Below are 27,270 nucleotides of genomic sequence, written 5' to 3' on the forward strand. Positions count from 1 at the left end.
CTATCCATCTATCATAACCTCTCACCAGCTCCTCACAAAGATAATGTGGGCTTGCAGGCTTCCATTTCACCCCTGGAATGCTCAGTGTCACCATCTCTCCCTATTACTGACTAAATGGCTCCCTCCAGAACCAGATATCCTGAGTTCATGTGATCCCGCTGCTTAATCACTCATTTTAGAGTCAGATGTGTAAATCCAGTAAGTATGCGTGTACATGTACATGTTCAATGCGTCGAAAGTATCAATGAAACAAGATGTAGTATATTGACTATGCTATATAAACTCACAGCTCTCAAGATAACATGAGTCTCCACAAACTATTCCACTTTTCCCTTATATGCCCAAGGATTAAAAAAAAAAAAATCATCAAAGAAAGACAAAATCACAACAAAACAACAGTACCACCAATGACTCTGCCTGCATTATATCAGTAAGCCTATCAAACCAGGTCAACCTTTGAAGCCCAGCTGGCTGCTGACTCATAGGTAACATGCATTACCTACAGCTCACCTTTGATCGGTGTTCCGAGATCTTAATTCAGCGCCCACTGTACCACACCATGGATGAAACCCACCTGTTCCCCATGGCATCGGCTTTCCAACAGCACCAAACATGATAACACTGCATACGGAAAATCTAAGGTTTACATAATGCCATTTCAACTCAGTAAATGACTGCAGCAGGGCAGTATTGGGGCAATAGCACCGTCTCTTTATCAAACCTTGCTGACTCCCTGTCAGCTCCATAAACACAGTCTGTTCTCCTTCGGGAGTCTGATACGGGGCACACTTCTGTAAACCGCCCTACACTGGTTTAACCACTAGGTGGCGACAAGGGCAACCATAAGTGCCTGTTCTGGGTCCGGAGTTAATGCTTCATCAGAGGATAAACCCTTACCACTTCTCCTCTTCTGTGGGCTGTGACGTCAGCCTGAAAAGAAAAAAGAAGGCTGTCAGTTCACGCGCTTTCTCTTTCATACACACACAGAGATATGCACACTTAGCTCATCCCTCCCTACAACAAGCACAATAACCTGGAGGGCACGGGTTTGCATGAAGCGGAAATCTGTGAAAACAGCCCGCCCGTACAGCAGGACACGGGTGTTTCACGCGGGGCACGTCGCAAACAGCACCTCGTCATAGCACAGGTGACGTTCCCTCCAGCCTGCCCCTCCCTGCCCCGACGCCTGCCCGCACTGGCCCGCTAATCGCGTAGCTAATTCCCCATTGTGGCCGCGACGGCAAAACCGCCGCCCAGACGCAGACTAAAGACCCACCCCCCCGGCGTGCGTCCGGGTTCCCGTCCCATCGCCGCCCCACACCTTCTGTACTAGTTCAGGTCATACTGTTTTTTACAGAACCTGTCTGCATTCCGGATTTGCATTCGGGTTATTATTTTTTTTTAGCACGGTGAATTTGCATTAGTGCTTTAATGCTTTAGTGATGTCACATACCACCGGTCTGGGAGTGTCGTGAGCCAGGTTTGGCTATTAGTACACGTAAATAAGATTAATGCCTTTTTGCTCATCTGCTAGACGTAGCGTCTGCCACGTGAATGTGATGCGATGCGGGTCCGGTGTGGGACAATACCAGAGGCTGAAAGAGCAAATGTGTGAGAGGATCAAACCTGGCAACCCTGCTAATCCACCCTGTTTCTCCTTTTTCCTCCACACGCAACCGTCTGAGTCACCGGCAAGACGCCCTGAAATACGGCCCGCACACTTCCCTGCCCGCACGCCCGCCCGCACGCGCGCGCGCGCGTGTGTGTGTGCGTGTCAGTCTCTTGCTGCACGTGGCTTGTTTCTCTCTGCTGAAAGCGGTTTAGGCTTCAGTGTGGTATTTCCATTGCACCACTGCCGTTATCTTCAACTTAAGATATCAATCAACCAGGTCATCTGCATTTGTGGGTTTGTGCATGCTTGTGAGTATTTGTGTGTGTATGTGTGTGTGTGTGTGTGCATACATGCTCGCGTGCGTGGGCATGTGTGTTTGCGTGTGAGTGCAAGCTTGCATACACTGATGAGTGTGCATGAGCGCACATGCATGTTCAGTGAGATTGAATGTGTTGTGTACGTTCAGTGAGACTGAGTGTGTTGTGTATGTTCAGTGAGACTGAGTGTGTTGTGTACGTTCAGTGAGACTGAGTGTGTTGTGTACGTTCAGTGAGACTGAGTGTGTTGTGTACGTTCAGTGAGCCTGAGGGCGTTGTGTATGTGTGTGCTGACTGTGTGTGTTGTGTATGTGTGTGCTGACTGTGTGCGTTGTGTATGTGTGTGCTGACTGTGTGTTGTGTATGTGCTGCTGACTGTGTGTGTTGTGTATGTGCTGCTGACTGTGCTTGCGTGTGGGTCTTACAGCACTTCCTCGATCTTGGAGATGATGTGTTCGGCGCAGGAGCGCTCCCTCTCCAGCGCCACGCGGTCTCTGACCCGCTCCGTGTCCAGCCGCACGAGCTCCGCCTCGGCCAGCGTCAGGCCCATGCTGCGCTTCTGCCTGCAGACCCACCCAGCACAGAGCCCTGCGTCATGCACACTTTCACACGAACCTCTATTATGAGGACTTCCTGTTTCCTGGCAGTATGTGCCTCGGCCCAACAGAGAGCACTGTATCATGCACAGTCTCACATTACATTACATTACAAGCTCACACCGTTTCCTGTCAATCATGCTTCCCCTCCTTCATCGCATCACAGAGAACTACGTTTCACACAAACCTCCACTATGAGGACATACCGTTTCCAGTCAATCTCTCCCTTCGTCTCCTCCCTCCTTACATCCCTCAACCCTCCATCTCCGCACCCCTGCTTCTCTCTCTCTCGCTCACCTGAAGTCCTCCAGGTTTTTCTGTATGTCGGGGACCAGACTGTCCTGCAGAACCTGCACATACTGCCTGTGGAGCTCCTCCGGAATCAGCTCCGGTCTCCGCCGCTCTGCGCGTACACAACGTACAACATACACACACACAATACGCACAGCAAACAAAACACACACACACAGAATACGCACAGCAAACAAAACACACACACACAGAAAGAGAGTCAGTGAGCTGCACACACCTCTCTCACAGTCCTAGCTCACTGACAGCTGGGCTGGCCTGGGAAGATCTAGCATGGTGATGTAATGGGACTTTGTGGGCTGACACTCAAGATCACAATTTTCCACACAAACCAGCAGAAGCTTTCAGAGGACAGTGGGAAATAGTGATGACTAAGGGACTCCGCTGCAGTGGGCAAGTAGACATATGACACGCTGCTCTCTGTCTCATGCTCCGATAAGGCAAAATACCCAGCTCAATGCCTGTAACCTCAATCTGGGCTGTTACCCTGGTGACAGGGCATGTTTGTGTTCCAAATCAAATGGCATTGCGAACAAAACAAGCACGTTGCCATGCGGAAAGCAAAATCCTATGTCAAAGTTTTAAAACAAACTTTCAGAACAGGGTGTGAGACTTCAAAAGAGAACATTTCTACGATCGACAGAAATACAGAAAAGAACGAGATCTCACCCAGTTCAGAGGCAATGGACTCTGGTACGGCGACTTTAAGATTCTGTAAAGAAAAGGACAAGGAATTTCATGCATTTGATATTTACATCTCACATTTGATTTAGAACATGTGATCAGTTTCTCGCCCTCAGCAGGACAGCGTCAGCTGCAGACAGCACAGCGCATGCAGCTGAACACCATCGCTGGACGCTGAGAGGGAAAACAGCCAGGTGCACAGAAGGACAGGAGAACGTGTTTGTGTAAGTGTACACTTCTACGCGAGCGTGTGCGTCTACTTGGGACACTGAAGAAGCAGAACGCGGGTGAGGACGAGGAGGAGAGGCGCAAGGACATGCGTTTCTGATCAGGGGCTGGACCTTCCTGTCCTTATGCTCCCCCCCCCCATAGAAATTCAGTGACCACGCCCTAAAGTGACAAGCCCTTGAACTCTACGACAGGCTTACAGGTAAAAGATCAGGCTTCCTTCTCTGAATGCAACGCAGGGGCTATGAGCCGGAAGACATGACACATCCACCAGCCAGGTACTAAAACGTCAAACACAGCCGCTTCAGCGGACTGGCGAGCATCCGCTTTACGAACGCCGCCCCGGCGCGCAGACAAAGCGCCAGGCGAAGGCTGCAAACCGGGTGGGAGACTGCCGCCATCGGTGCGCGCGACAAGAAAAAGGAGAAAAAAAAATGGGGAAGTCGTCACATCAGTCCTGTTTCTCTCTCACTCACACCCATTCACGCACGCACACAAAGACAGAGGAAAAGAAAAGACAAACACACGCGTTTGAGGTGAACGGCGGATGGCCCTGGCGCTCCCGCAGTGACCTACTCCACGGTAGCTCCCCAATGATTAATGCAGGTCAGTGACTGACACGTGACCAGCCAATCAGGATTAAGAAACTCAACCTGAGACGCCCATACAAGCAAGGATCTCCAGTGGCCTTAGAAGAACAAAGGCCCTGACGCTCATTCAAGAGCAAGGTGCGGAACGGAGGGAGAGGCCCTTGCTGAAGACAGACAGAAGGCACTACAGGATTTGTGCAACATGACTCAAAGAAGTTATTTTTCTGAAATAAAAGCGCAGTTCATAAAAGCTGAATAACAGGTCATCCCAGAGGTCTAGTGTGATTGTTATGATACAGGTGAATCATAATTCCTGCCCGTCTGATTGGCTCTGTACTGTGTACAGACCAAGATGTCTGATGTTACCAAATAGCTGCTTAAGGCAAACACCATCAGGAGAAGCATCTAAACCCTGCTGTCAGCGTCAGGCTTTTCCACTGCTTGTCTGAGTTCCTCATCGGGTCAGACTACAGCGATGACAGGCTCCAGATAGGCACTGCACACACACGCATACAAACAGGCTAACAAGACTATACACACACACACACACACACACACACACACACACACACACACACACACACACACAAATACACACACATATATTCACACACAGGCAACACAGGTGTACACACACACACACAAGTGTATACATACACACACATAGACACACCCACACATACACGTACGCAGACAAACACACAAACGCATACACTGTGGTGCACATATGCAAAGATATCCACGTTCACACAACTTGTACAGGCACGCACATACACAAATGTACACACTCCCCTGACAAAGGGGGACAGCAGCACTGATTTGAGAGCTGTTTTGGAGTGATGAAGTGCAGGTGTAAGGGGGTTGTACTGCAGTTGTTTTCCAGTTAAAGAATCGCTGTAGCCCCCCCCCCCCTTGGCTGAAGAGTGTGTTATTCATTTCGCTCCGGCGGGGGGGCGCCGTGCTGGGACCGCGGGCGGCGGCCAGGCGGTGCGGTCGAGCGGACCGTACTCACCGCGGCTCGGTCCATGAAGAACGTGTGGAAGTCCATGAAGATCCGACGGGTCTCTTTGGAATTGGTCTGTTTGTACAGGTCAGCGTAGAGGTAGCAGAGCTGCAGAGCACAGTTAGCATTCCCTATAAACAAAGCACTGCCCAAATACACACATCTTCATCACATCTTTATGCCCTGTGAGGACACTATACCATAAAGTGGGAGGGGGTATGTAACAGTCACGTAGTGATTTTACAGTCCCTTCCCTCATAATCCCAAATGTCCCCATAGTGTGGTAGGTACGGTGGCTCTGAAGTGCAAAACGCAAAAACAAAAAGAAAACGCAAAAACAAAAACTTTCGGCCCAGAGGTGCAGATGCACATACATAAACAAAACAGAAAAAAAAAAAAAATGCAGCCTGAAGTGCAAACACAAAACAAAAAGACAATCAAAACGAAATTGCAGCCTGAGGGGCAAACAACAAAAGCACATACAAAACAACAAAATACTAGGTGCACCCCAAAGTACCGGCACTGCTGAACTTCGGGGCTACTAGTTCTTGTTTTTGTATGTTGCATCTGCACCTCAGGGCCAAAAGTTTTTGTTTTTGCGTTTTCTTTTTGTTTTTGTGTTTTGCACTTCAGAGCCACCGTAGGTATGCATTCAGGTGGACCACAAACCAGCATGGAGAGCTACAATACATGACATTACATTCACTTGGCAGCCTGTGGCTCAGCTTGCCTGGGGCGGGCCTAAAGTGGGTTTGGGGGGAGCTCTTACCAGCGGGGCGGGTTCGAACTGTGAGACCACGTGGTGGAGGAAGGCAGCCAGGTGAGCAGGGCGAGATTTCAGCAGCTCAATACTCTGGAAACAACTACACTGGCCATTTATCTGAGAGAGGGAGAGAGGAGGGGTTAGAGAGAGAGAGAGAGAGGGAGAAAACAGGGAGAAGGGATGGTGGAGAGGAGAGACAGGAGAGAGAAGATAATAGAGAGAGAGTGTGAAACAGGGAGAGAGACCGCTGGAGAGAACAGGCATCGTGGTTGTTTTGGAAGTGTTTAACATGGAATCTTGAAAGTTACAGTTAATTAACGTTACAACCAAAACTGGTCCATTTTGCATTTGTTTCTCATTGATTATGCTTTGGCAATTTCTACCTACACATGTATACCTACAGAATTAAAGGGGAGGGGGTGTTGTCACCTGTTCCTGCTCAGTGTCAAAGTAGTCATCCTCCGCGCCAATGATCTGCGGGGCGAGGCGGGGGGAGGGGCTTCCCACACTGGACTGGGAGTGAGAGTCCTGGAGGGGGTAGAGGAGGGGAATTAGGACACTGCCCGGCAGGAGGCTGCTTGGATCGAGCACAAGCATCTTGGTTTCTTACTGTACTTCAGCACAAATTCAGCCCAGCTGTCTGCATAAAGCAGAAAAAAAGGCCTTGCTCACATCGCCTAAAAATGCAGGAGAGGTGCAACAGATCTAGTGACCCCTCTTGTGGGACAGTGTCTCACCGGGTCGGGCATGTCCTCTGTTTCGGGGGAGGGGCAGGAGTTGAGGCTGTCCCTGGGCGTGGTCTTTGGGCTGTTACAGGGCGTGTCTCTTTGGCACGGGCTCTCTGGGAAGGTGGAGGGCAGGCTGGGAGTGACCTGGAGCACAAGAGCAGGAAAGTTAAAACATACGCACCATACAAGACTGAACAACGGTGCACACATACACCACAAAGCAACCATGCACACACACACACACCATACGAAACAGAGCAACCATACATACACAACATACACCACACAGCAACCACACCCAAAAGCAAGAACACACGCACGCACACGCACACACGCACACACACACACACACACACACACAGGCTGAGAGGCTGCAGTGTGGGGGTGTACTGACAGGGGTGCTGTTGGCCCAGCTATCGCTGCGTGAGGAGAGTATCTGATCTGCATCGCCTGTGCTGCCATCTTCAGCTTCGCTCAAATGCAGCACATCCCCTGGCCGAGGGGAAGGAAGGCCATCCTGAAACACACAGACACTGTGAGAACCCACCCACACACCAGCACACACACCCACTGTGAGAACCCACCCACACACCAGCACACACACCCACTGTGAGAACCCACCCACACACCAGCACACACACCCACTGTGAGAACCCACCCACACACCAGCACACACACCCACTGTGAGAACCCACCCACACACCAGCACACACACCCACTGTGAGAACCCACCCACACACCAGCACACACACCCACTGTGAGAACCCACCCACACACCAGCACACACACCCACTGTGAGAACCCACCCACACACCAGCACACACACCCACTGTGAGAAGCCATACTCACATATACATACGCAAACACTGTGAGAACCCACCAACACAGACTATGACAACCTACCCACCCACACACCAGCACACACACACCCACTGTGAGAAGCCACACTCACATATACATACGCAAACACTGTGAGAACCCACCCACACAGACTATGACAACCAACCCACACACACACAAACACTGTGAGAACCCACCCACACACACACACACACACACTACGACATCCCACACACACACACAGTGAGAACCCTCCAACACACACACATCCTGAAACACACACTGTGAGAACCCTCACACACACACACACACACACCCTGAAACACACACACTGTGAGAACCCACACACACACACACATCCTGAAACACACACACTGTGAGAACCCATCCAGACTCATCCTGAAACTCTCTCTCACACACACACACATCCTGAAACACACACTGTGAGAACCCTCACACACACACACACACACACACACCCTGAAACACACACACTGTGAGAACCCACACGCACACACACATCCTGAAACACACACACTGTGAGAATTCACCCTCACACACACACACACACACACTGTGAGAACCCATCCAGACTCATCCTGAAACTCTCTCTCACACACACACACAACCTGAAACACACACTGTGAGAATTCACCCTCACACACACACACACACACTGTGAGAACCCATCCAGACTCATCCTGAAACTCTCTCTCACACACACACACAACCTGAAACACACACTGTGAGAATTCACCCTCACACACACACACACACACTGTGAGAACCCATCCAGACTCATCCTGAAACTCTCTCTCACACACACACACAACCTGAAACACACACTGTGAGAATTCACCCTCACACACACACACACACACTGTGAGAACCCATCCAGACTCATCCTGAAACTCTCTCTCACACACACACACAACCTGAAACACACACTGTGAGAATTCACCCTCACACACACACAACACACTGTGAGAACCCATCCAGACTCATCCTGAAACTCTCTCTCACACACACACACAACCTGAAACACACACTGTGAGAATTCACCCTCACACACACACACACACACACTGTGAGAACCCATCCAGACTCATCCTGAAACTCTCTCTCACACACACACACAACCTGAAACACACACTGTGAGAATTCACCCTCACACACACACACACACACTGTGAGAACCCATCCAGACTCATCCTGAAACTCTCTCTCACACACACACACAACCTGAAACACACACTGTGAGAATTCACCCTCACACACACACACACACACTGTGAGAACCCATCCAGACTCATCCTGAAACTCTCTCTCACACACACACACAACCTGAAACACACACTGTGAGAATTCACCCTCACACACACACACACACACTGTGAGAACCCATCCAGACTCATCCTGAAACTCTCTCTCACACACACACAACCTGAAACACACACTGTGAGAATTCACCCTCACACACACACACACACACTGTGAGAACCCATCCAGACTCATCCTGAAACTCTCTCTCACACACACACACAACCTGAAACACACACTGTGAGAATTCACCCTCACACACACACACACACACACTGTGAGAACCCATCCAGACTCATCCTGAAACTCTCTCTCACACACACACACAACCTGAAACACACACTGTGAGAATTCACCCTCACACACACACACACACACTGTGAGAACCCATCCAGACTCATCCTGAAACTCTCTCTCACACACACCACAACCTGAAACACACACTGTGAGAATTCACCCTCACACACACACACACACACACTGTGAGAACCCATCCAGACTCATCCTGAAACTCTCTCTCACACACACACACAACCTGAAACACACACTGTGAGAATTCACCCTCACACACACACACACACACTGTGAGAACCCATCCAGACTCATCCTGAAACTCTCTCTCACACACACACACAACCTGAAACATACACACTGCGCACTGACACAGCGGTGACGAGAGCGATGGCGTGGTTGCCGCGGCAGCGCGTGCGGTTACCTGCGTGCCCCCGGTGGCCTTGCTCAGCTGGCCCTGTAGCTGTGGAATGTGCTTCTTGGCTTCCTGAATGCCCTTCAGTAGTTTAGGAGTGGGGTTCCTGCTGTACTCCTCCTTCATGGCCTGCAGCAGAGAGCCAAACACCACAGGTCCAATCAGAGCCCTTGCCCCTCGCTCAGGGACAGAGAGGGAAGAGAAGGGTTAAGAGAGGGGGCAGAGGAGCGGAACAGTGGCAGCCTACCTACAGTACGCCTGTGAGCTCTGTCGGACACGCCGCGTCTCCCTGTATGACTCTACTGAGAGGAAGTGAGACAAACTCAGGGGGGGAGGGGCTTCAGTAGGGAAGCACCGTGCTGGCCGTGGTCGACCGGCCAAGCTTTCTCAGCGGGGGCGGTGGTGGTGCGTTTGTGTGTGTGTGTGATTGTGTGCTGTGTGTGGGTGGGGGTGGGGGTGTGTGTGTGTGATGTGTGTTTGAGTGTGTGTTCACATGTGTGTGTGACACATCGCTGAGGCTCTGAACTGCCCCTACAGCCTCCACATCCTAAGCCCCTCTCTGTCCTCTGCACTTCAGCGTGCCCCAGGGCCTGTGGGAGCCTGTCCCCCGCCCCCCAGGCCCAGCACACAGCCTCCCTCACAGCTTCACAAAGAGAAAGTGAAGATGAGCTTTTAATAGACGGCAGACCGGCGGTAAGGCTGCGATATGAAGAGGAAATGAGGCCCCAGCAGGCCCAACGCTTCTCTGCACACCGTGTACACAGAGGGCGTGTTTCTAAGAAGAAAGAGGTGCTTTAGCTTGTGTTTCCTCACTCACACTCACACTCACACTCACACTCACACTCACACTCACACTCACACTCACACTCACTCACTCACTCACTCACACACTCACACACTCACACACTCACACACTCACTCACACACTCACACACTCACACACTCACACACACACACTCACTCACTCACTCACTCACTCACTCACTCACAAAAGCAGCACTTGCCTGTAAATCCTGCTGCTCCTTGGTCAGCATCTTCTGCAAGATGTCCACCTTCTGGGAGTGAACGATATTATTCTCTTCCTGCAACACAGAGCGAGAATGCAGCAATGAAGGACAACAAGAAAGGGAGAGAGGGAGCAGAAAGGTCAGAGGGAGGGAGGGATGAGAGAGAAGTGAGGGAGTAAGAGAAAGAGGGAGAGGTGAAAGGAGTGAGGGAGTGAGAGACAAACAGAGAGATGAGAGGAATTAGGGAGTGATGTCTGCTTATAATGGGGACGCGATGTTAACTGGTATGCCAATGGAATGCATGAAACCTTGTAAATCACTTAAACCAGGTGACGTTGACCAGCTAGCCAAACTAGTAGCCTGTCTAAAAGACATAAAGGCTTGGATGAGCCAAAATTTGCTCTCACTGAATTGGGACAGCAGCAGGTCTTAGTAGTAGCAGACTTCGTGGAGATGAGAGATGATGAGAGAAGGAGGGAATAAAGGACTAAAGAAGAACTGAACCAGCAGACAGGAAGCGAACAGAGGCTGTGAGAGAGGAACGGGCGGGGAGACGGCAGAGGGGCCGGGGAGGGCCTCACCCAGACGGGCAGCGGGGCGGTGATCCTGTCGGAGGGGCTGGAGGTGCTGGAGGTGCGGTCCCCCCCGGCCGGGCCCGGAGAGTGCGGCGACGTCGCGGAGGGCAGCCCGACGTCCCCCTCGCCCTCCGACAGGGGGATCTGGGGCAAGCCCGGGGGCCGCCCCAAAACCGTGAGGGCCACATAGGAGCCCGCTGCAGGGGACAGAGAGAGCCCATCAGGGGGGGCGGGTGTACACTCTTTCACTTCCATGAAGGCTGCCAGACATTACAGGCAGCAAGGGGGCACTTAAAAGCTGTTTACTCGGGGCAATTCAACAGCCGCAAGGACCTTTAACCAGGCAAGCTTCCTCCAACCTCGCGAAGATAAACGCAATCACAACTACCATAGACCATTTACACACGCTATGTAACGCAAGCCACAAATGCACTTTGAGTTTAATGGAAACTGTCAGTAAGTAATGAAACAAAACACAGAGAAAGCGAACTGTTTGGATGTGTGTGTAATTCGGTGTGTTCTACATGGCAATTCAATGCTTAATTTTTTTCGCCGAGACTGTACTTACACTTAATCAGCTTCACGACTTCCACATGGTTTGAATGCGTCACTAAGGTCCCGTTCACCTGCGAGTGAGGAAAAAACATCAACGCACAGGCGCTAGACTCCGCCTGAAAACTATTTAGTCAATGTGTGGTGCAGTCACAGTGAGCTTATGCTCTACACTCCTCAGACCTCCAAAGCTATACCCCTCCCCAGCCACATAACTGCATTATAACACAAGTAAGACACAGAACCTCTCCATGATCAGAGCAGGGCAGAGCTACAGCTGTGGTTCCACATTCAGCCAGCAGGTGGAGCAGTTTCACAGCGAGGAGGCATGCAGAGGTGTGCGGGCTATGCGTCTCTCAGTGTGTGTGTGTGTGTTTGTGAGAGAGAGAGTGTTTAAGCAGTGCATAGGAGTGTGTATTTGTGGCAGTGTGTGTGTGTGTGTGTGAGAGTGGGGTGTTTAAGCAGTGCATGTGAGTGTGTAATTGTGGCAGTGTGTGTGTGTGTTTGTGTGTGTGAGTGGGGTGTTTAAGCAGTGCATGTGAGTGTGTAATGTGGCAGTGTGTGTGGTGTGTTGTGTGTGAGAGTGGGGTGTTTAAGCAGTGCATGTGAGTGTGTAATTGTGGCAGTGTGTGTGTGTGTTTGTGTGTGAGAGTGGGGTGTTTAAGCAGTGCATGTGAGTGTGTAATTGTGGCAGTGTGTGTGTGTGTTTGTGTGTGAGAGTGGGGTGTTTAAGCAGTGCATGTGAGTGTGTAATTGTGGCAGTGTGTGCGCGTGCACGTGTGTGTGTATGTGTGTGTGTGTGTGTGTGCACGCGCACGTCTCCCGTGACCTCACTCACCTTAATGATCCTGTCACCGGTCTGAACGCCAGCCCGCATTGCGGCGCCATCTACAGGAGGGAGGCAGAGAAGCGGTAAAAACGATCCTCACCGCCCGCACAGACACAGCGCCCCCCACAGGCAGGCTGCCCGTGTCCCAACGCGCGGGCCTGACTAAACCCGGCACCGCGTAAACGCCAACGACACGCAGCTCGACCGGACCGCCACGGCTCGCCACAGACAAACACCGCCGCCGAGAAAACCCCGCCATCGCGGGCGCAACCGATCGCCACGCCGACCGGCCTTAGCGCGCGGCGTTGAGCCCCGCTAACCTGAGCGCGGCGCGAGTGACGCTGGCTAATTAGCGCGTTACGCGTTACGCTCCCGAAACGCGCGGCTCAGCGCCGGGGGTAATTACACACCGGCCTGTTCTCCCCAAGCTCCGCAGCTGAGGCCGCGGGGATGAGTAACGCAGGTCTGCCCTCTCCCCGGCGCTGGGGATGAGTAACGCAGGTCTGCCTGCCCTCTCCCCGGCGCTGGGGATGAGTAACGCAGGTCTGCCTGCCCTCTCCCCGGCGCTGGGGATGAGTAACGCAGGTCTGCCTGCCCTCTCCCGCGCTGGGGATGATAACGCAGGTCTGCCTGCCCTCTCCCCGGCGCTGGGGATGAGTAACGCAGGTCTGCCTGCCCTCCCCGGCGCTGGGGATGAGTAACGCAGGTCTGCCTGCCCTCTCCCCGGCGCTGGGGATGAGTAATGCAGGTCTGCCTGCCCTCTCCCCGGCGCTGGGGATGAGTAACGCAGGTGTGCCTGCCCTCTCCCCGGCGCTGGGGATGAGTAACGCAGGTCTGCCTGCCCTCTCCCCGGCGCTGGGGATGAGTAACGCAGGTCTGCCTGCCCTCTCCCCGGCGCTGGGGATGAGTAACGCAGGTCTGCCTGCCCTCTCCCCGGCGCTGGGGATGAGTAACGCAGGTGTGCCTGCCCTCTCCCCGGCGCTGGGGATGAGTACACGCAGGTCTGCCTGCCCTCTCCCCGGCGCTGGGGATGAGTAACGCAGGTCTGCCTGCCCTCTCCCCGGCGCTGGGGATGAGTAACGCAGGTCTGCCTGCCCTCTCCCCGGCGCTGGGGATGAGTAAAGCAGGTGTGCCTGCCCTCTCCCCGGCGCTGGGGATGAGTAACGCAGGTCTGCCTGCCCTCTCCCCGGCGCTGGGGATGAGTAACGCAGGTCTGCCCTCTCCCCGGCGCTGAGCTCATATCGGATCTGAGCAGACCCCTTCTTAAGAGCGGAGCCGTCTGCAAAAACACCCAAAAAACAAAACCACACGCGAGGCAATCGAAAGGGCGCTCCTCCAATCAGAGCGCCGCACGCTCCCGGCCCGCCTGAGCACGGGAGGCTTCGAGGGCCGCGCCCCCCCCTCCACCTACCACACCTCCCCCACACCCCACACCCCCGGCTGGGGGCCTTAGGAGCGAGAGGGGGGTCATTATGGGATAAGGGGGCGACAGGCGGGCCCGGCCCAGCGGTGACGGGGGGGAAGGCTGACGCTGCGCTCGCAGTTCGGCGAAGACGTAAACAACACTTAAGACCGTTTCGTCTGCAGCTGCTCCTCGCATACGCCACATCAAAACAAAAAATAAGCACAGGTGAGCGCTGTGTTTTCACCTGACTGCGTAAGAGCACACAGACAGCGCGTCTGTCTGCCACTCATAATAACCGATAGGAATGGAAATGCACGCACGAAACTGAGCTGGGAGTCTGGATTCAGCAGAACTGAGGCGGTGATGGGGGGGGGGGGAGGGGGGTTAGGAGGGCAAACGTGAAGCGATTACACGCTTTCTGTTCTAGTACAAAACGGCACCACCGCCTGCTGTTAGATAAATCTGCTGAGAAACGCACGCAGAACAAAAACACAACCGAGTCCAGTCTGATATACACACACACAGGAGGGGAGAATGGAGGAGTACACGGAAGGTGATGTGATGAGAGTGATGCAGAGACCCAATACCCATCCCCACCCCCCCACCCAAACCTCACCCCGGGACCAGGCCCCACACACTTACCCTCTTTGACCAGCTGGACGAACACGGGGTTGTCTCCGCTCACGGTCAGCCCAAAGCCATTCTCATCTTTCTGAATGATCACACATCGCTGGACGAGCCCTGAGCACGCACACACACACACACACACGTACGCACGCACACACGCACGCACACACGCGCACACACACACACGCACACACACACACACGCGCACACACGCACATACGCACGCACATGCACACACACACACACACGTACACGCACACACACGCGCACGCACACGCACACGCGCAAAAAGAGGGGAGAGAACAGGGTCACACACTGTGGGGGGATGGGGGGTCTTTCACAGGGAGAGCGCAGTGCAGCTGGGTTAGTGCCGTGTGACCCTCCCACAGGAAGCAGTGTTCAGTGCTCAGTCCTAAAAACACACGAGCTGCTCCTGTCGGCCCAACACACAGGCGAGGGGCCACTCAACACCCAACATTCAATTCAAGCATGCGTTTAATTCAGGCAATAGACTCTGTTTGTATTTACACGTCACGAGCATCGCAAGACTGGCAGACGCTTATCGATGAAAATGAATCAAAGTGCAGCGCGTGCTTGAATTTCACCAGGAGCACCGCAACAGTGAGAAATAAAACAAGTGGGGGGGGGCACAGCACAGCACACGCGATTTCACACGTCACAACAGGTCACACCCCAAACCCACAAAAGGACACACAGGCAAAGGGTAAAGCAGGTTTTGGGTGGGGTGGGTGGGGGGTATTTCAGCTGCAGCCATCGAGGCCCCCCCCCCCCCCCGCCCCACATCGCAGGTGTAGGTGGTGGGACGGGTGGCGAGGCCCTGTCTCCCAAGTGGGCGGACCTCCTCGTTCCCATGGAGACGAGCGTTACCTACGCCCAGTGCCTGGAGCTACAGTACTGTGTGCACTGGGCGCGGAGAATGCATCTCGTCCTCTAGCAGAGGCAGGGGTCTCTACACAGAGCCTGGCATTCACACGCAGGACAGACCCGCCAGCTGCCACCCGCGCGGCGGCGGGGTCGCGCCCGCCGCGCGTTCTCCAGCCGCTCTCCAGAGAGAGAGCTCGCTGTGGCGCCCGGCCGCAGGCGGAAGGTCCTCGCAGCGCAGGGGCAGATCGGGCGCACTCAGCCGGTACGCTCTGTCACCGGCGGGGAGGGGCGGGGCGGGGCGGGGCGGGGCCGGCGGTCGCGTGGAAGGGAGCCGCTCTCCCGCCGTTAAGAACGCCGGCGGCACAAGGGACGGCTGTTCCCCCGGGCGGTCCGCACGCGCTGGCCGCCCGCTCGCCCCGACTTGCTGCCCAACATCAAGGGCCCCTTTCACCGACAAAATGCCGGAATTACCCCCCCCCCAGGCTCTTTGTGCCCAATCGGAATCTGAATCTGAAATCTGACGGCAGCTCAAGATTCGCCTTAACCCCTTGTTGTCTGGTGTTCTTCAGGGAGTGCAGAGGAAGCGGACCCAGGAGGGTGCAGTGTGCAGTGTGCAGTGCGTCACGAGTGCGTCCCATGCACCCCGCAGGCCCACCTGACCCCTGACCTCTGACGGGCGAGCTGCCCGTCAAACTGCACCAATCTGCTCGCGAGCCTCATTAGGCCTGTGCCTCTGCGCTCCCTTTCCCAGCTCTGCCTGCAGGGGGTGCTCAAGCCAGCCAAGCCCCTTGGGCGGTTTGAGGAGGTCTGTTATCCGTGCCGAGCTGCCATGACCAGGCTCCTCTGCTGAGCTTTTTAACACGGAGCCAAGGATGGGGGTGCAGTAGAGAGTGACACAACCGGGGGTTCATGGTATGTACGCAATAATACGTGTGTGTGTGTGTGTCTCTGTGTGTGGACGCGAGTGTGTATGTCGGCTAATGTGTGTATTATCATACGGGGAAGCTGTGAACGTGTCAAATTAGCAGGCTACAACATTGTGCTGTGCATGTTTTATATTGTGCGTAGGGATGTAAAATAGTGTAACCGTGTACGCTTTAAAGTGTGTGTGACAGTCAGGGTGTGTGTGGTTTATTGTGTGCGGGTCTGTTAATGTGCTATAAGTTTGAGTCTGTAGCGTGCGTGTGAGAGTGTAAGAGTATAGTGTGAGTGTGAGAGCATCAGAGTGTAGCGTGCGTGTGAGTGTGTGTGAGACAGAGAGCGCAGAGTGAGTGAGAGAGTGTGCGTGTAGCATCTGTGTGTGAGTGTGATAGCTTAGCGTGTATGTGTGTGTGAGACAGAGAGCGCAGAGTGAGTGAGAGAGTGTGCGTGTAGCATCTGTGTGTGAGTGTGATAGCTTAGCGTGTGTGTGTGAGACAGAGAGCGCAGAGTGAGTGAGAGAGTGTGCGTGTAGCGTCTGTGTGTGAGTGTGATAGCTTAGCGTGTGTGTGTGTGAGACAGAGCGCAGAGTGAGTGAGAGAGTGTGCGTGTAGCGTCTGTGTGTGAGTGTGATAGCTTAGCGTGTATGTGTGTGTGAGACAGAGAGCGCAGAGTGAGTGAGAGAGTGTGCGTGTAGCGTCTGTGTGTGAGTGTGATAGCTTAGCGTGTATGTGTGTGTGTGAGACTGAGAGCGCAGAGTGAGTGAGAGTGTGCGTGTAGCATCTGTGTGTGAGTGTGATAGCTTAGCGTGTGTGTGTGAGACAGAGAGCGCAGAGTGAGTGAGAGTGTGCGTGTAGCGTCTGTGTGTGAGTGTGATAGCGTAGCGTATATGTGAGTGTATGTCAGAGTGTATGTGAGTGTATGAGAACGTAGCGCGTGTGTGAGTGTGATAGCATAGCGTGTATGTGAGTGTATGACAGCATAGCGTGTATGTGAGTGTATGACAGCATAGCGTGTACGTGAGTGTATGACAGCATAGCGTGTATGTGAGTGTATGACAGCATAGCGTGTACGTGAGTGTATGACAGCGTAGCGTGTACGTGAGTGTATGACAGCATAGCGTGTACGTGAGTGTATGACAGCATAGCGTGTATGTGAGTGTATGACAGCATAGCGTGTATGTGAGTGTATGACAGCATAGCGTGTATGTGAGTGTATGACAGCATAGCGTGTGTGTGAGTGTATGACAGCGTAGCGCGTGTGTGAGAGTGTGTGAGAGCGTAGCGCATGTGTGAGTGTGACAGCGTAGCGTGTGTGTGAGTGTATGTGTGAGCGTAGCGCGTATGTGAGTGTATGTGAGAGCGTAGCGCGTACGCGCGTGAGGGCGGTGTCACACTGTAGGATCAGCAGCAGGGGCAAGCCCAAGACCAGCTCTTACCACAGGGCTCTGCCTTCCCCTCGGCTACACTCCCGCTCCTCTGTGCCAGCAGCTCTACCACGGGGGGGGCGGGACAGGGACAGGAAGCGGGGAGAACACGTCAAATGAGAACCGTGGCACAGTGACGGGGAGGAGCAGGAGCCCCGCATCAGCACGCACTGGACACGCCTCCTCCCCCCCCCGGGACCCTGTCACTCAAACACATTCACCCGACCACACTGCGCCTGTCATCCCTATGAAACCTGTGAGGGGCCCCACACTTACCTCTCAAACGCCCAAGGTCCCAGTCCCCAAAGTCATGGACCAATAGAAACTACAAATCTATGAATCAGTATACAAGGGGCCTCAATTTTACAACTTACAACCCCAATCCAAATATAAACCATTTTTGAGTAGAATGTGGATACTGTTCCAGGATCTAAGGGCACCATCTGTATAAAATATGGACACAAGGCCTTTCAAGATGATTGCCAAAAGCTCTCACCAAAAAATGTAAGCTATCTTCTCAAGAATTTAGTTCCTTTCAAAAACTTGAAGAATTTGAGAACTTTCAAGGATCGTGGGAACTCTGCGTTTATTGCATGTTTTTATCGAAAAGAAAATATGAACGCTATTGACTACTACTGGCCCTGAGACCCTGATTGGATTTCTTGCCATGTACGCAAGAGTCTTACCTAGAGTGTGGCTTAGTGAGGCGAAACGGGCTCATTCGGACAGGAGAACGCGCGCGCGCGCGTGCCTGCAGCTCAAAGCACGGCCGAATCGCCGCGCTGCCAACCAACCCGCTGCCACTTTCATTTCAGAGGGCTTAATACAGGGCACAGGACAGCACCGCCGGCTGAGACAAGCCCGAGCACAAGAGCTCAGAGGACGAAAGCGCAGGAAGCCTTCAGATAAACCCGAATGTGACATCACTGCCGCAACCGAGGAGAGGGAGAGAGACGCAGAGAGAGAGAGAGAGGGAGAGAGACGCAGAGAGAGAGAGAGAGAGAGAGAGAGGGAGAGAGAGGAGAGAGGAGAGAGAGGAGAGAGAGAGAGAGAGAGAGAGAGAGAGAGAGAGAGGGAGAGAGGGGAGAGAGAGGGAGAGAGAGAGAGAGGGAGGGAGAGAGGGAGAGCGAGAGAGAGGGGGGGAGAGCGAGAGAGACGAGAGAGTGGAAAGCGAGCGATCCCATGAGTCATGTTCCAGTGACAGAGTCCGGATGTGTCCTGTCGGCATCCCTCTTTCACCCATTCATCAGAAGGGAAATTTATGTACGACCATCGAATGGAAAAATAAGTTATCCCCCTCCCACTGTCTAATATCAGGATAAGAGCGGAACTATCACAAGTCTGGGATGTGTAGGCTTACCAAACTGAAGGAAAGAGAGTGCTTTACACCACTACTTACACAGTCATAATTCATATCCAGATTGCAAATATAGTATTAATTCATAATAAAGCTTATATGCAAGTAAAATATGCACATATTTCTAAAGCAGTTGTAATGTTACACACCTAGCATTAATTATTAATAGAAAAATTAATTCCTGAAACACTGCACAAGCTATACACTGTACACTATAGGTATTTTCGATCATTACCCATTTTCAGCAGTGCACTAATAGTAGCTAATAGAGCATTTCCAAACAGAGCAGCATCATGAGAAGCACAGAGTGTGTGTGTGCATATCCATTACCTGTAGGGTCAAACTCATGCGAAGGGGGCGTGGTCTGTTTGTCACTCTTGGGCTTCTTGTCTGGGGGGTGGTCCTTGCTGAGAATGCTACTTGCCCTGCGGAGAGAGGCAGTGGGACATTTCTGCACAGAGACCCCCAAAATCCCACAGAAGTCACGTCTAACCAACAACTGACAGCAAGACTAAACCATTCAGTGCCGTGGAACCTTGTCTATACAAAGGAGGCTGCAGGTTCGAATACTGGACACAGCCCTGGTCCTCCACCCTATTTGCTTCACCATCATGTACTAGTTGTGTGCCAGGTCTACTTTGTTCAGCACACTTTACATAATACGTAACATATAGCCTTACATATTATGGGGACAACCATATGCTTAACTGAGATAGCAATGCATGGACTGCCCTAAAATAGCAAGCTGAAGCACTGCATTGTGATTGAGCAGCTGAATTACCTGCTGCTTTTTATTGCTTGGCTTTTTGTGCATAAATTGCCTTAGTTCAAAGCAGGACTGTCACGGTATGTGTCAGGCTCAACATACATCTACTGAACAAGGCAACAAAACTGCATAAAAGGTACTATACAGGGTGTGACAACTGCCATAGCTGCACACAGATACATAAATAATAACTTGAATTATGTTCCAACATCCTGGATGCTATGCTACCAGCCGTATGTGAGAGTGACAGAGCGCCAGGTTCCTGTGACAACTCCACCGAGCACCAGAGAGGAAGAGTCATAGACTCTCTAACAATGCTGGCCGTTCTTAAGAATGAGGAGCAAACCGTTTCAAATAAAGGGTGAAATAAAGGGGCAGAGCGCCACCTGTCATTCATAAACGGTGGTCCAGGGAGGAACGGTCAACACAGCACACTGAGTATAAACTACGGCAGACTTGGTCAGAGCTTCCACAAATCTGTTAACTAGGTTTATTACGGGACACGGATTTGACACGTGTGTCCTTCCGGTACAAACGAGAACTTTCCCTGAGGTTCTAAGCCACAAGAGGCTCCTTTTTGTCGCTTAATTTATGGAAAACCGAACATTAAGTGTAATGACATTTAAATGCGCATGAGGTTTACGTTGATTTTAAGGCAAGCACCTGAAAACATTATACGAGACCACGGCTGGTTATATTCTTGTTTTTATTTCTTAATTTCATATCATGCTTTCTTTCCTGACAGTTAAGTATGTTAAAATACAACTGAGAATGGTACAGCTGAAAGGGATGTTAATCAATGTGTTGCAGGTATTGTTGTACAGTATTAATGGGATCAGTGAATAACAGTTGATCACTAAAGAGACCGGCCGTGAGTGTCTATTCTCATGTCCTTAGAAAATACTGGATTGCTCAAAGCGTTCCAGCCTCTCTAGATCAGTGTATAATTATATCCCTAATGCACTGCCTGAGCAGGAAGCACAGAGTGCTCCAAGCTCTCGCTAATATACACTAATTTCACAGAAGACACAAAATTTTAAAAGCCTGAATTTAAATTGGGTTTAATTCATACAGTCACCCTTGAAATGAAGAGACTAATCAGGATTGCAGCCTGGGGCATGTTTCCCTGTCAAGCTAATCATAAATTAAATGTGTTGCATGCTGCTTGGGCATAAGTTCCACAGATATGGGTGTACTCGCAAATAGGCCTATGTCCCGTGGAAGGTGCCAGTATTAGGATACAGAGAATGATTTTGTCTCTCACAGAGGATCGCGACTCAGGTCCACTTTATCTGATCAATATTCCATGGGCGGAGCCATTTAAAGAGGCTGATGGAAAATGAAGTTCACAGCTGGCTGAACACTCTGGATGGCATCTTCCATCATTCCATCAGTGAAGCTCTGCCTCTGTGAATGCAGTCTTGCAATACGACAGCAATAACCTAGGCACTCCATGTGGGCATGGCTCCAATGGCCCAAAGACCAATGCCTAGTGAACTGGGTCTATACATCTCTTGACTACATGGATGGAAGTGTTAAGATAAATTAAATTTTAATAATATATTTTAAAAAATCTTTCTTACCTGGTCGCTTTTTTGGGAAACCTGTGGAACAGAGATAGAAATTTTAAATGGTTAAAAGCATCAAAAAAATCATAACATAGCATTATCTAAAAAACAACCAGCCTAAATAAAAACACAACAAAAATGATCAATTAAACCAGGGGTGCTCAATACGTCGATCGCGATCTACCAGTCGATCGCAAAGGTAGTATTGGTAGATCGCATGAGTACCATGGTGGTTGCCTAAAGACAACTGGGAAGTGTCACGTTCAACAACAAAACAAATGTGCATAATTTTTTTATTCTTCAGTCATTTCAATGTACTTTAAAACGTATTTTTCTAAGCCTAAATTTCCCACTATAAAAATTCACCCGAACCGTCTGGACGTGGTAATGAGAACTGTCAGTTAGCTATGATTGACAGACCGTGCCCCGTTACCATAGCTACCCCCATGCTACGCGCTCTCTTTGGGAGACTGAATTTTCACAAGCTAGCTAGCTTAGTAGTATATCAATTATCGATAGATAGCTAAGGTAAGGACGTTGACTTATATCCAATTATAATTTTTGCTATCTAGCTAGCCAAGTTAAGATAAAAGCACAACTATAACGTCCTCATAAAAGCAAACTAGCAAGCTAACGTTATCGATAACATTGCCTTATGAAAGCAAACCTCCTAGCTAGCTAACGTTAGCTAGCTAGCTAAATGAATATCTGATATTCTGATAACCAGAAATAATCTAAAGGCACTCTAATTTAAGTGAACCTAACGTTAGTCAAATATTTGCATTGTCTGAACAGCAGGACGGTGTGACCTGTCAGATTTCTTTACGGAGCGTGGAAATGGGAGTGGTTACTGTATTCGTGACACAGCAAAATGACAACTTTCTCAACCGGTTGAAAATAGGACGATGAATTTAAAACGCATATTTCTCCAAAAATACAGAACGGACATATTTAATACTTTGCTAATTGTGTTTCTTCAATGCCTCTTGTGCAAATAGCACATAAAACCGAGAAAGTGTGAAAATAACCATGGTACTCCTTTAAAAAAATAGACGTCAGCCTGTCTTCCATCCCGTCACTTGATTGATATAGGGCAGCCAGTTAGATGACATCTGAATTTTTCTGACACTTAGGTCACTGCGCATGCGCAAACGGCGCCAAGTGCAGCAAAACTAACAAGCTAGTCAGTCCAAGTACCGTTCCACCATGACTGATGAACATTTGGAAGTGTGCTTGAGGCTGGCTGTCAGCAGCTACTGTCCGGACTATGTATCCCTGGCTGATTCAATTCAGTGCAAGTCATCAGAGTAAACTCAGGTAATGACAAAAAAATGTACATAGTTAATTATGTTGTGTTGTGCAATATTGGCTCATGCGGTTATGCAAGGTACATCAACATACATTGTACATATAAAGAATCCTCAATATATTTGTAAATAAATATATGTTTCGCATTTTTGTAGTGGGTAGATCATTTTGACTTGGTCATTTTATAAGTAGCTCGCATGCTGAAAAAGTGTGAGCACCCCTGAATTAAACAGTTGACACAGGTTGATTCGTCGGTCTACTCCGGGAGATAAGTGAAGGATTTTGCAAGCATGCTTCCGTGATCTTGCTGTACCACATTTTAGTATACAACATACCCAACCGCACCAAGTCATAAATCCGTATTTCATTATTCGGGTTTCATCTCAAGTGACTCTTGTATGTCACAGGATATTCAGAAGCTGGGTATTTACTGAAGCAATTCAGGCTAAGCATCTCAATGCTACACTTACACATTCAAATAGACACTCCTTTACTGGAGTGCCCAAAAGAGCAAAGGCTTCATAAATGCGTAAGAGGAGACATAGATACTGGAAATAAAAACCTGTCATTGTGATTGACATGTCTTTCAAACCAATGTAAGTACTCATCACTGCATTCCAGTGCCTTATTCCTGGGCACTGCAGCAGTAGCTACATCACAGGGACTCAAACACACAGCCTCCTGATGACAGATCCACTTCCCAGGCTCCAGTCCAGGCTTACTAGCTTATGCCACAGAACATGTACATTATAATGGCCAAACTACAGCACAGAAGGTATAAATAATTAAAAATAAATACATTCTGGCAAAACAACTACTGTGTTTAGAGTGCTAGATTTTGAAAACACTGAGTCAAAAAAAGTCCAAAATCCATGATGGACACCACAAAGCAGAAAACAAGGCTACTGTTAAATTGTGTCATTTCATACATTATTTTAGATTTCAGAATTCAAAGTACCAACCATATTTCTATTATTACTGTACTCAATCTGAACCAGGCACCTGGAGGATGACACAATAAGCAACACTATATAATTAGAGAGTTACTGAAAACATTCAGATATTGACAAAAAAAATAATGATCTTGGGCCACTTCCTGTTCGATTCCAGACTGAGGCTGAATCTCAATTCAGGAATTTTAGTCAATCAAAAAAAATAAAAAAATAAATAAGAATCCCAAGACCTCTCAAATTCTGGATACCAAGTGGACCGCAATCAGCAGAACCTGGTTGTCATATAAACTTGTGGGTCCTGCCTGAGGCAGCTTTGAGAGGATCTCATTTTAAAAATAGCCAGGGACTACTTTTTTTCCCTAATTCTGCGGGTGGTTTTTTGTTTTTGTTGCCATTCCTTCCCTGAAACAATGGCTCCACGCCGAGAACAATGGCGCTCACGTCAAGCCATCCGACCGGAGCAAGGCATTATGGGATGTGCTCCCGGAAACAGCCAGGGCTCCTGGCCGGGGTCCCATTTCCTGAGTGTGTGAAAGGGAGAGAGGAACAAGCAGGGGAAGGGGGGATGGGATGGGCTTTGAGGGGAAGGGGGGGGGATGGTGATAGGGGCAGGATTTGGCAAATCTCTCGCTCATCCCAATAAACTTGTTTTTAAGCCTGTTTCAGCGGTCAACAAACAGCCAAAACGACCCCCCTCCACTAAGGAAACAGGCAAAAGCCCCTCCCCCCCCCCCCACGCTGAGCTGTTCTGAGCCAGTTTGTATGGCAGCTCTTCTGGGTCAGGATGACCCTCTCAACTGTTTCAAGCACGGCTGTCCCTCCCCCCATTTTAATTTATCAGCTATCATTCATTTCAAGGTTTGAAATTATAACATTCTTCCATTTAACTGCAGCTGAAGTTTTTTATGTTCTTTACCTTTAAGAGACTGCAACAGCACACAGCTGCTGATTGGTGAAATATGAATAGCCTAGCCTTTTCTTTTTATCAAAGCAATTCCATGCCGTTAAGATGAACCGAGACGTCATTTGTCACCAAGCCATTTCCACAGACGGGCCGAGTCCTCCCACCCCTTCAGTGTCACATCTCAGACTGGTAGATGCACATCATGTGACCCCTTCAGCAGGAAAGGGGGTCATAATGGGTGTGCAAGGGCTGGTGGGATTTCTGAGTACGAGAGGGCGTACAGTTAATCAATGGATTTATCCAATGCTTAGAGCATTAAATGCGGATGCAATTTAGAGCAGGGGACGGACGCCCGACAGGGTCTGGATGATCAGAGCCGGAGACAGGAAGCTGCACACAAACAGAGCAAGACCGACACTTTCCAAGCCTGAAGCCTCAACATTTGTGACTAAAAAATCATTTTTGTGAACATACATGTGAATTCAGTCACGTTCATGCAACAATAAAATTACTGCTGCCATCACGATAAATCGGCTACCCAAAATCAACGTTAGCTGATTGTAGTTTGCTTTTTAAATGTAAATTCAGTCTCTTTGTTCAGATGCAAGATTACATATTTTAATATTTCAGTGTTCCAGCTTCTACTAGAACATAACAAAGAAAACCAGAGGTTGAAGGGGGAAGGTGAACTGGACTATTTGCTCCTGAAAATTGGAAACTGGAAAAATAATTTATTTCCTAATTGGGATGCATTAGTGTGCTCCCGAATTTAAACTTAGGAACGCACGTTAGAGTAGAGCCCTGTTTTTTTGGTCTGCTTTGTCATGAAGATGTTTTTATCTGCAATTTGAAATTGCACTTTTTTTCTGTTCATACAATAAGCCTTGGCAATTCTTTCCCTGAGCGCAAAAGTCTCAGGTAGCATGCATCTCAGGAAACAGTTGAAACTAAAGATGACATTAAAAGTCATTTAAAATAATAATAATAATCAGGTAATACACAAACACACAAGCTCAGGCAGCATAATACCGCTGAGAAAGCTGATGTTGTTATTGTTTTCATTCTTTCAACCACCAACCCACTTACAGCCCCTGTACCAGCGACTGTGAATCCAGCAGGCCATAGGTATCTAAAGTATCATATAAACCACTTTTGCAAATAAAAATTAAAAGTATTTTTACAGTTGCTGTTTACAAAAATTGGCCCTTCGACACCGCTCCATAAAAAGAGTGCATTTCAGCTTTTCAATTCAAATGACAGCCAAATATTTCTGCACATACTTTCTACTTCATTGTTTCATGACAATTTATAGCAAAAATGTAGCATTCTTACAAGTAAAACAAGTTTACGGCTGTATTTGTGTGAGCGCTAGTATTTCACTGTGTTACAACAGCTTTGTGCTTGCTAGCACCTGTGCCATTGCGCCAAAAAAGCCAGCCTACAGCCCTAAAACCCATCCAATGGCAGACCGGGGCAAAAGTAATAACATAAAAATGACAAAGGTCAAGTGGCTTTATTTGTAACAATTAAGCCATTGGTGAGAAAACATTCAAACACACATGCCTGAACAATGACCCAAGAAAAGTGAACTTATTAATTTATCAGCCAAGAAAAAGCTACTGTACCATTTAGATGACTAGCTAACATCTTTTTCAACAGAAAAAAATCATTAAAGCAGGAACTGTAGGCTGCACGTTACAAACCTAAACCGATTTAAATCCCTGATCCGTGACCTGCCCTCGATTGCCTTTAAATCTCGGCACACAAAATGAACATTGAATTCGCACACACAAGAACCGCAAATAAACGAGCAGAAGAAGTGAGTGACAGGTGCGCGTGTGTCCCAGCATGGTGCTCCACGCACATTGGCCTTCTACAGGAGGGTGTACCTGCAGAAATGGGCACTCTCTCTCCCCTCTGTTTTTAATGGTTCGCAGCCTGTGGCTGAGGGGCGGCCGAGAGTTATGAGGGGCTCCGGTGTCAGGCCAGGAATCCCGGTCCTCGCCACCTCGGGACGGGGCCGCGGGGAGCTCTGAGCCGCGGGGAGCTCAGGGCCACGGGGAGCTCAGAGGCGGTGTAATTTCACACCTGCGAGGATCACACCGCCGCCCGCGAGGGGCGCCAGGGACAGGGCCGCCCGTCCGAACGGCGATGGCCACTGCCGCGCAGCGACGCGGGCAAAGTTCTGGCTGCTGCAGAGGCCTCCTCGCCCCACCCCCCCTCCCCGCTCCCCCAGGCCAATCGGCCGCTGCCGTGGAAATCGCCACATCCTTCCGCAGCGGGATCTGCATGCGCCCGACTTCCTGAACAAAGCCAGTGACCCGACCACTCGGAGAGAGCGAGAGAGAGAGGGAGACAGAAAGCAAGAGAGACTGAAAGAGACTACCCCTTAAAACAGACCAAAATTTAAATTTAAAAAAATTAATTTGCATAAAATGAGATGGAAAAAGAAGTGAATGGAAAGGGAACGGGAAGCAGAGAGAGAGAGCGTTGA

At 50.2% G+C, this 27,270-nt stretch overlaps 1 protein-coding gene across 1 annotated transcript in view; it reads right to left on the reverse strand.

The window, feature by feature from the left end:
- arhgef12b (Rho guanine nucleotide exchange factor (GEF) 12b) overlaps nucleotides 1-27,270 on the reverse strand; it is an 83,537-nt gene that overhangs the window by 21,735 nt on the left and 34,532 nt on the right. Inside the window, exons 2-19 of the mRNA XM_064349569.1 lie at nucleotides 21,627-21,647; nucleotides 19,608-19,702; nucleotides 17,933-17,986; nucleotides 14,707-14,805; nucleotides 12,669-12,718; nucleotides 11,847-11,904; nucleotides 11,285-11,475; nucleotides 10,701-10,778; nucleotides 9,706-9,825; nucleotides 7,225-7,347; nucleotides 6,840-6,974; nucleotides 6,532-6,630; nucleotides 6,109-6,219; nucleotides 5,349-5,447; nucleotides 3,504-3,546; nucleotides 2,823-2,928; nucleotides 2,355-2,492; nucleotides 898-930 (exon numbers count right to left, since the gene is read on the reverse strand). Of these exons, the coding sequence (XP_064205639.1) occupies nucleotides 898-930; nucleotides 2,355-2,492; nucleotides 2,823-2,928; nucleotides 3,504-3,546; nucleotides 5,349-5,447; nucleotides 6,109-6,219; nucleotides 6,532-6,630; nucleotides 6,840-6,974; nucleotides 7,225-7,347; nucleotides 9,706-9,825; nucleotides 10,701-10,778; nucleotides 11,285-11,475; nucleotides 11,847-11,904; nucleotides 12,669-12,718; nucleotides 14,707-14,805; nucleotides 17,933-17,986; nucleotides 19,608-19,702; nucleotides 21,627-21,647 (1,653 nt within the window). The remainder of the gene's footprint in view (nucleotides 1-897; nucleotides 931-2,354; nucleotides 2,493-2,822; nucleotides 2,929-3,503; nucleotides 3,547-5,348; nucleotides 5,448-6,108; nucleotides 6,220-6,531; nucleotides 6,631-6,839; nucleotides 6,975-7,224; nucleotides 7,348-9,705; nucleotides 9,826-10,700; nucleotides 10,779-11,284; nucleotides 11,476-11,846; nucleotides 11,905-12,668; nucleotides 12,719-14,706; nucleotides 14,806-17,932; nucleotides 17,987-19,607; nucleotides 19,703-21,626; nucleotides 21,648-27,270) is intronic.

This window comes from Anguilla rostrata, chromosome 9 (genome assembly GCF_018555375.3).
Source record: "Anguilla rostrata isolate EN2019 chromosome 9, ASM1855537v3, whole genome shotgun sequence".
NCBI classification, from domain to species: Eukaryota; Metazoa; Chordata; class Actinopteri; order Anguilliformes; family Anguillidae; genus Anguilla; species Anguilla rostrata.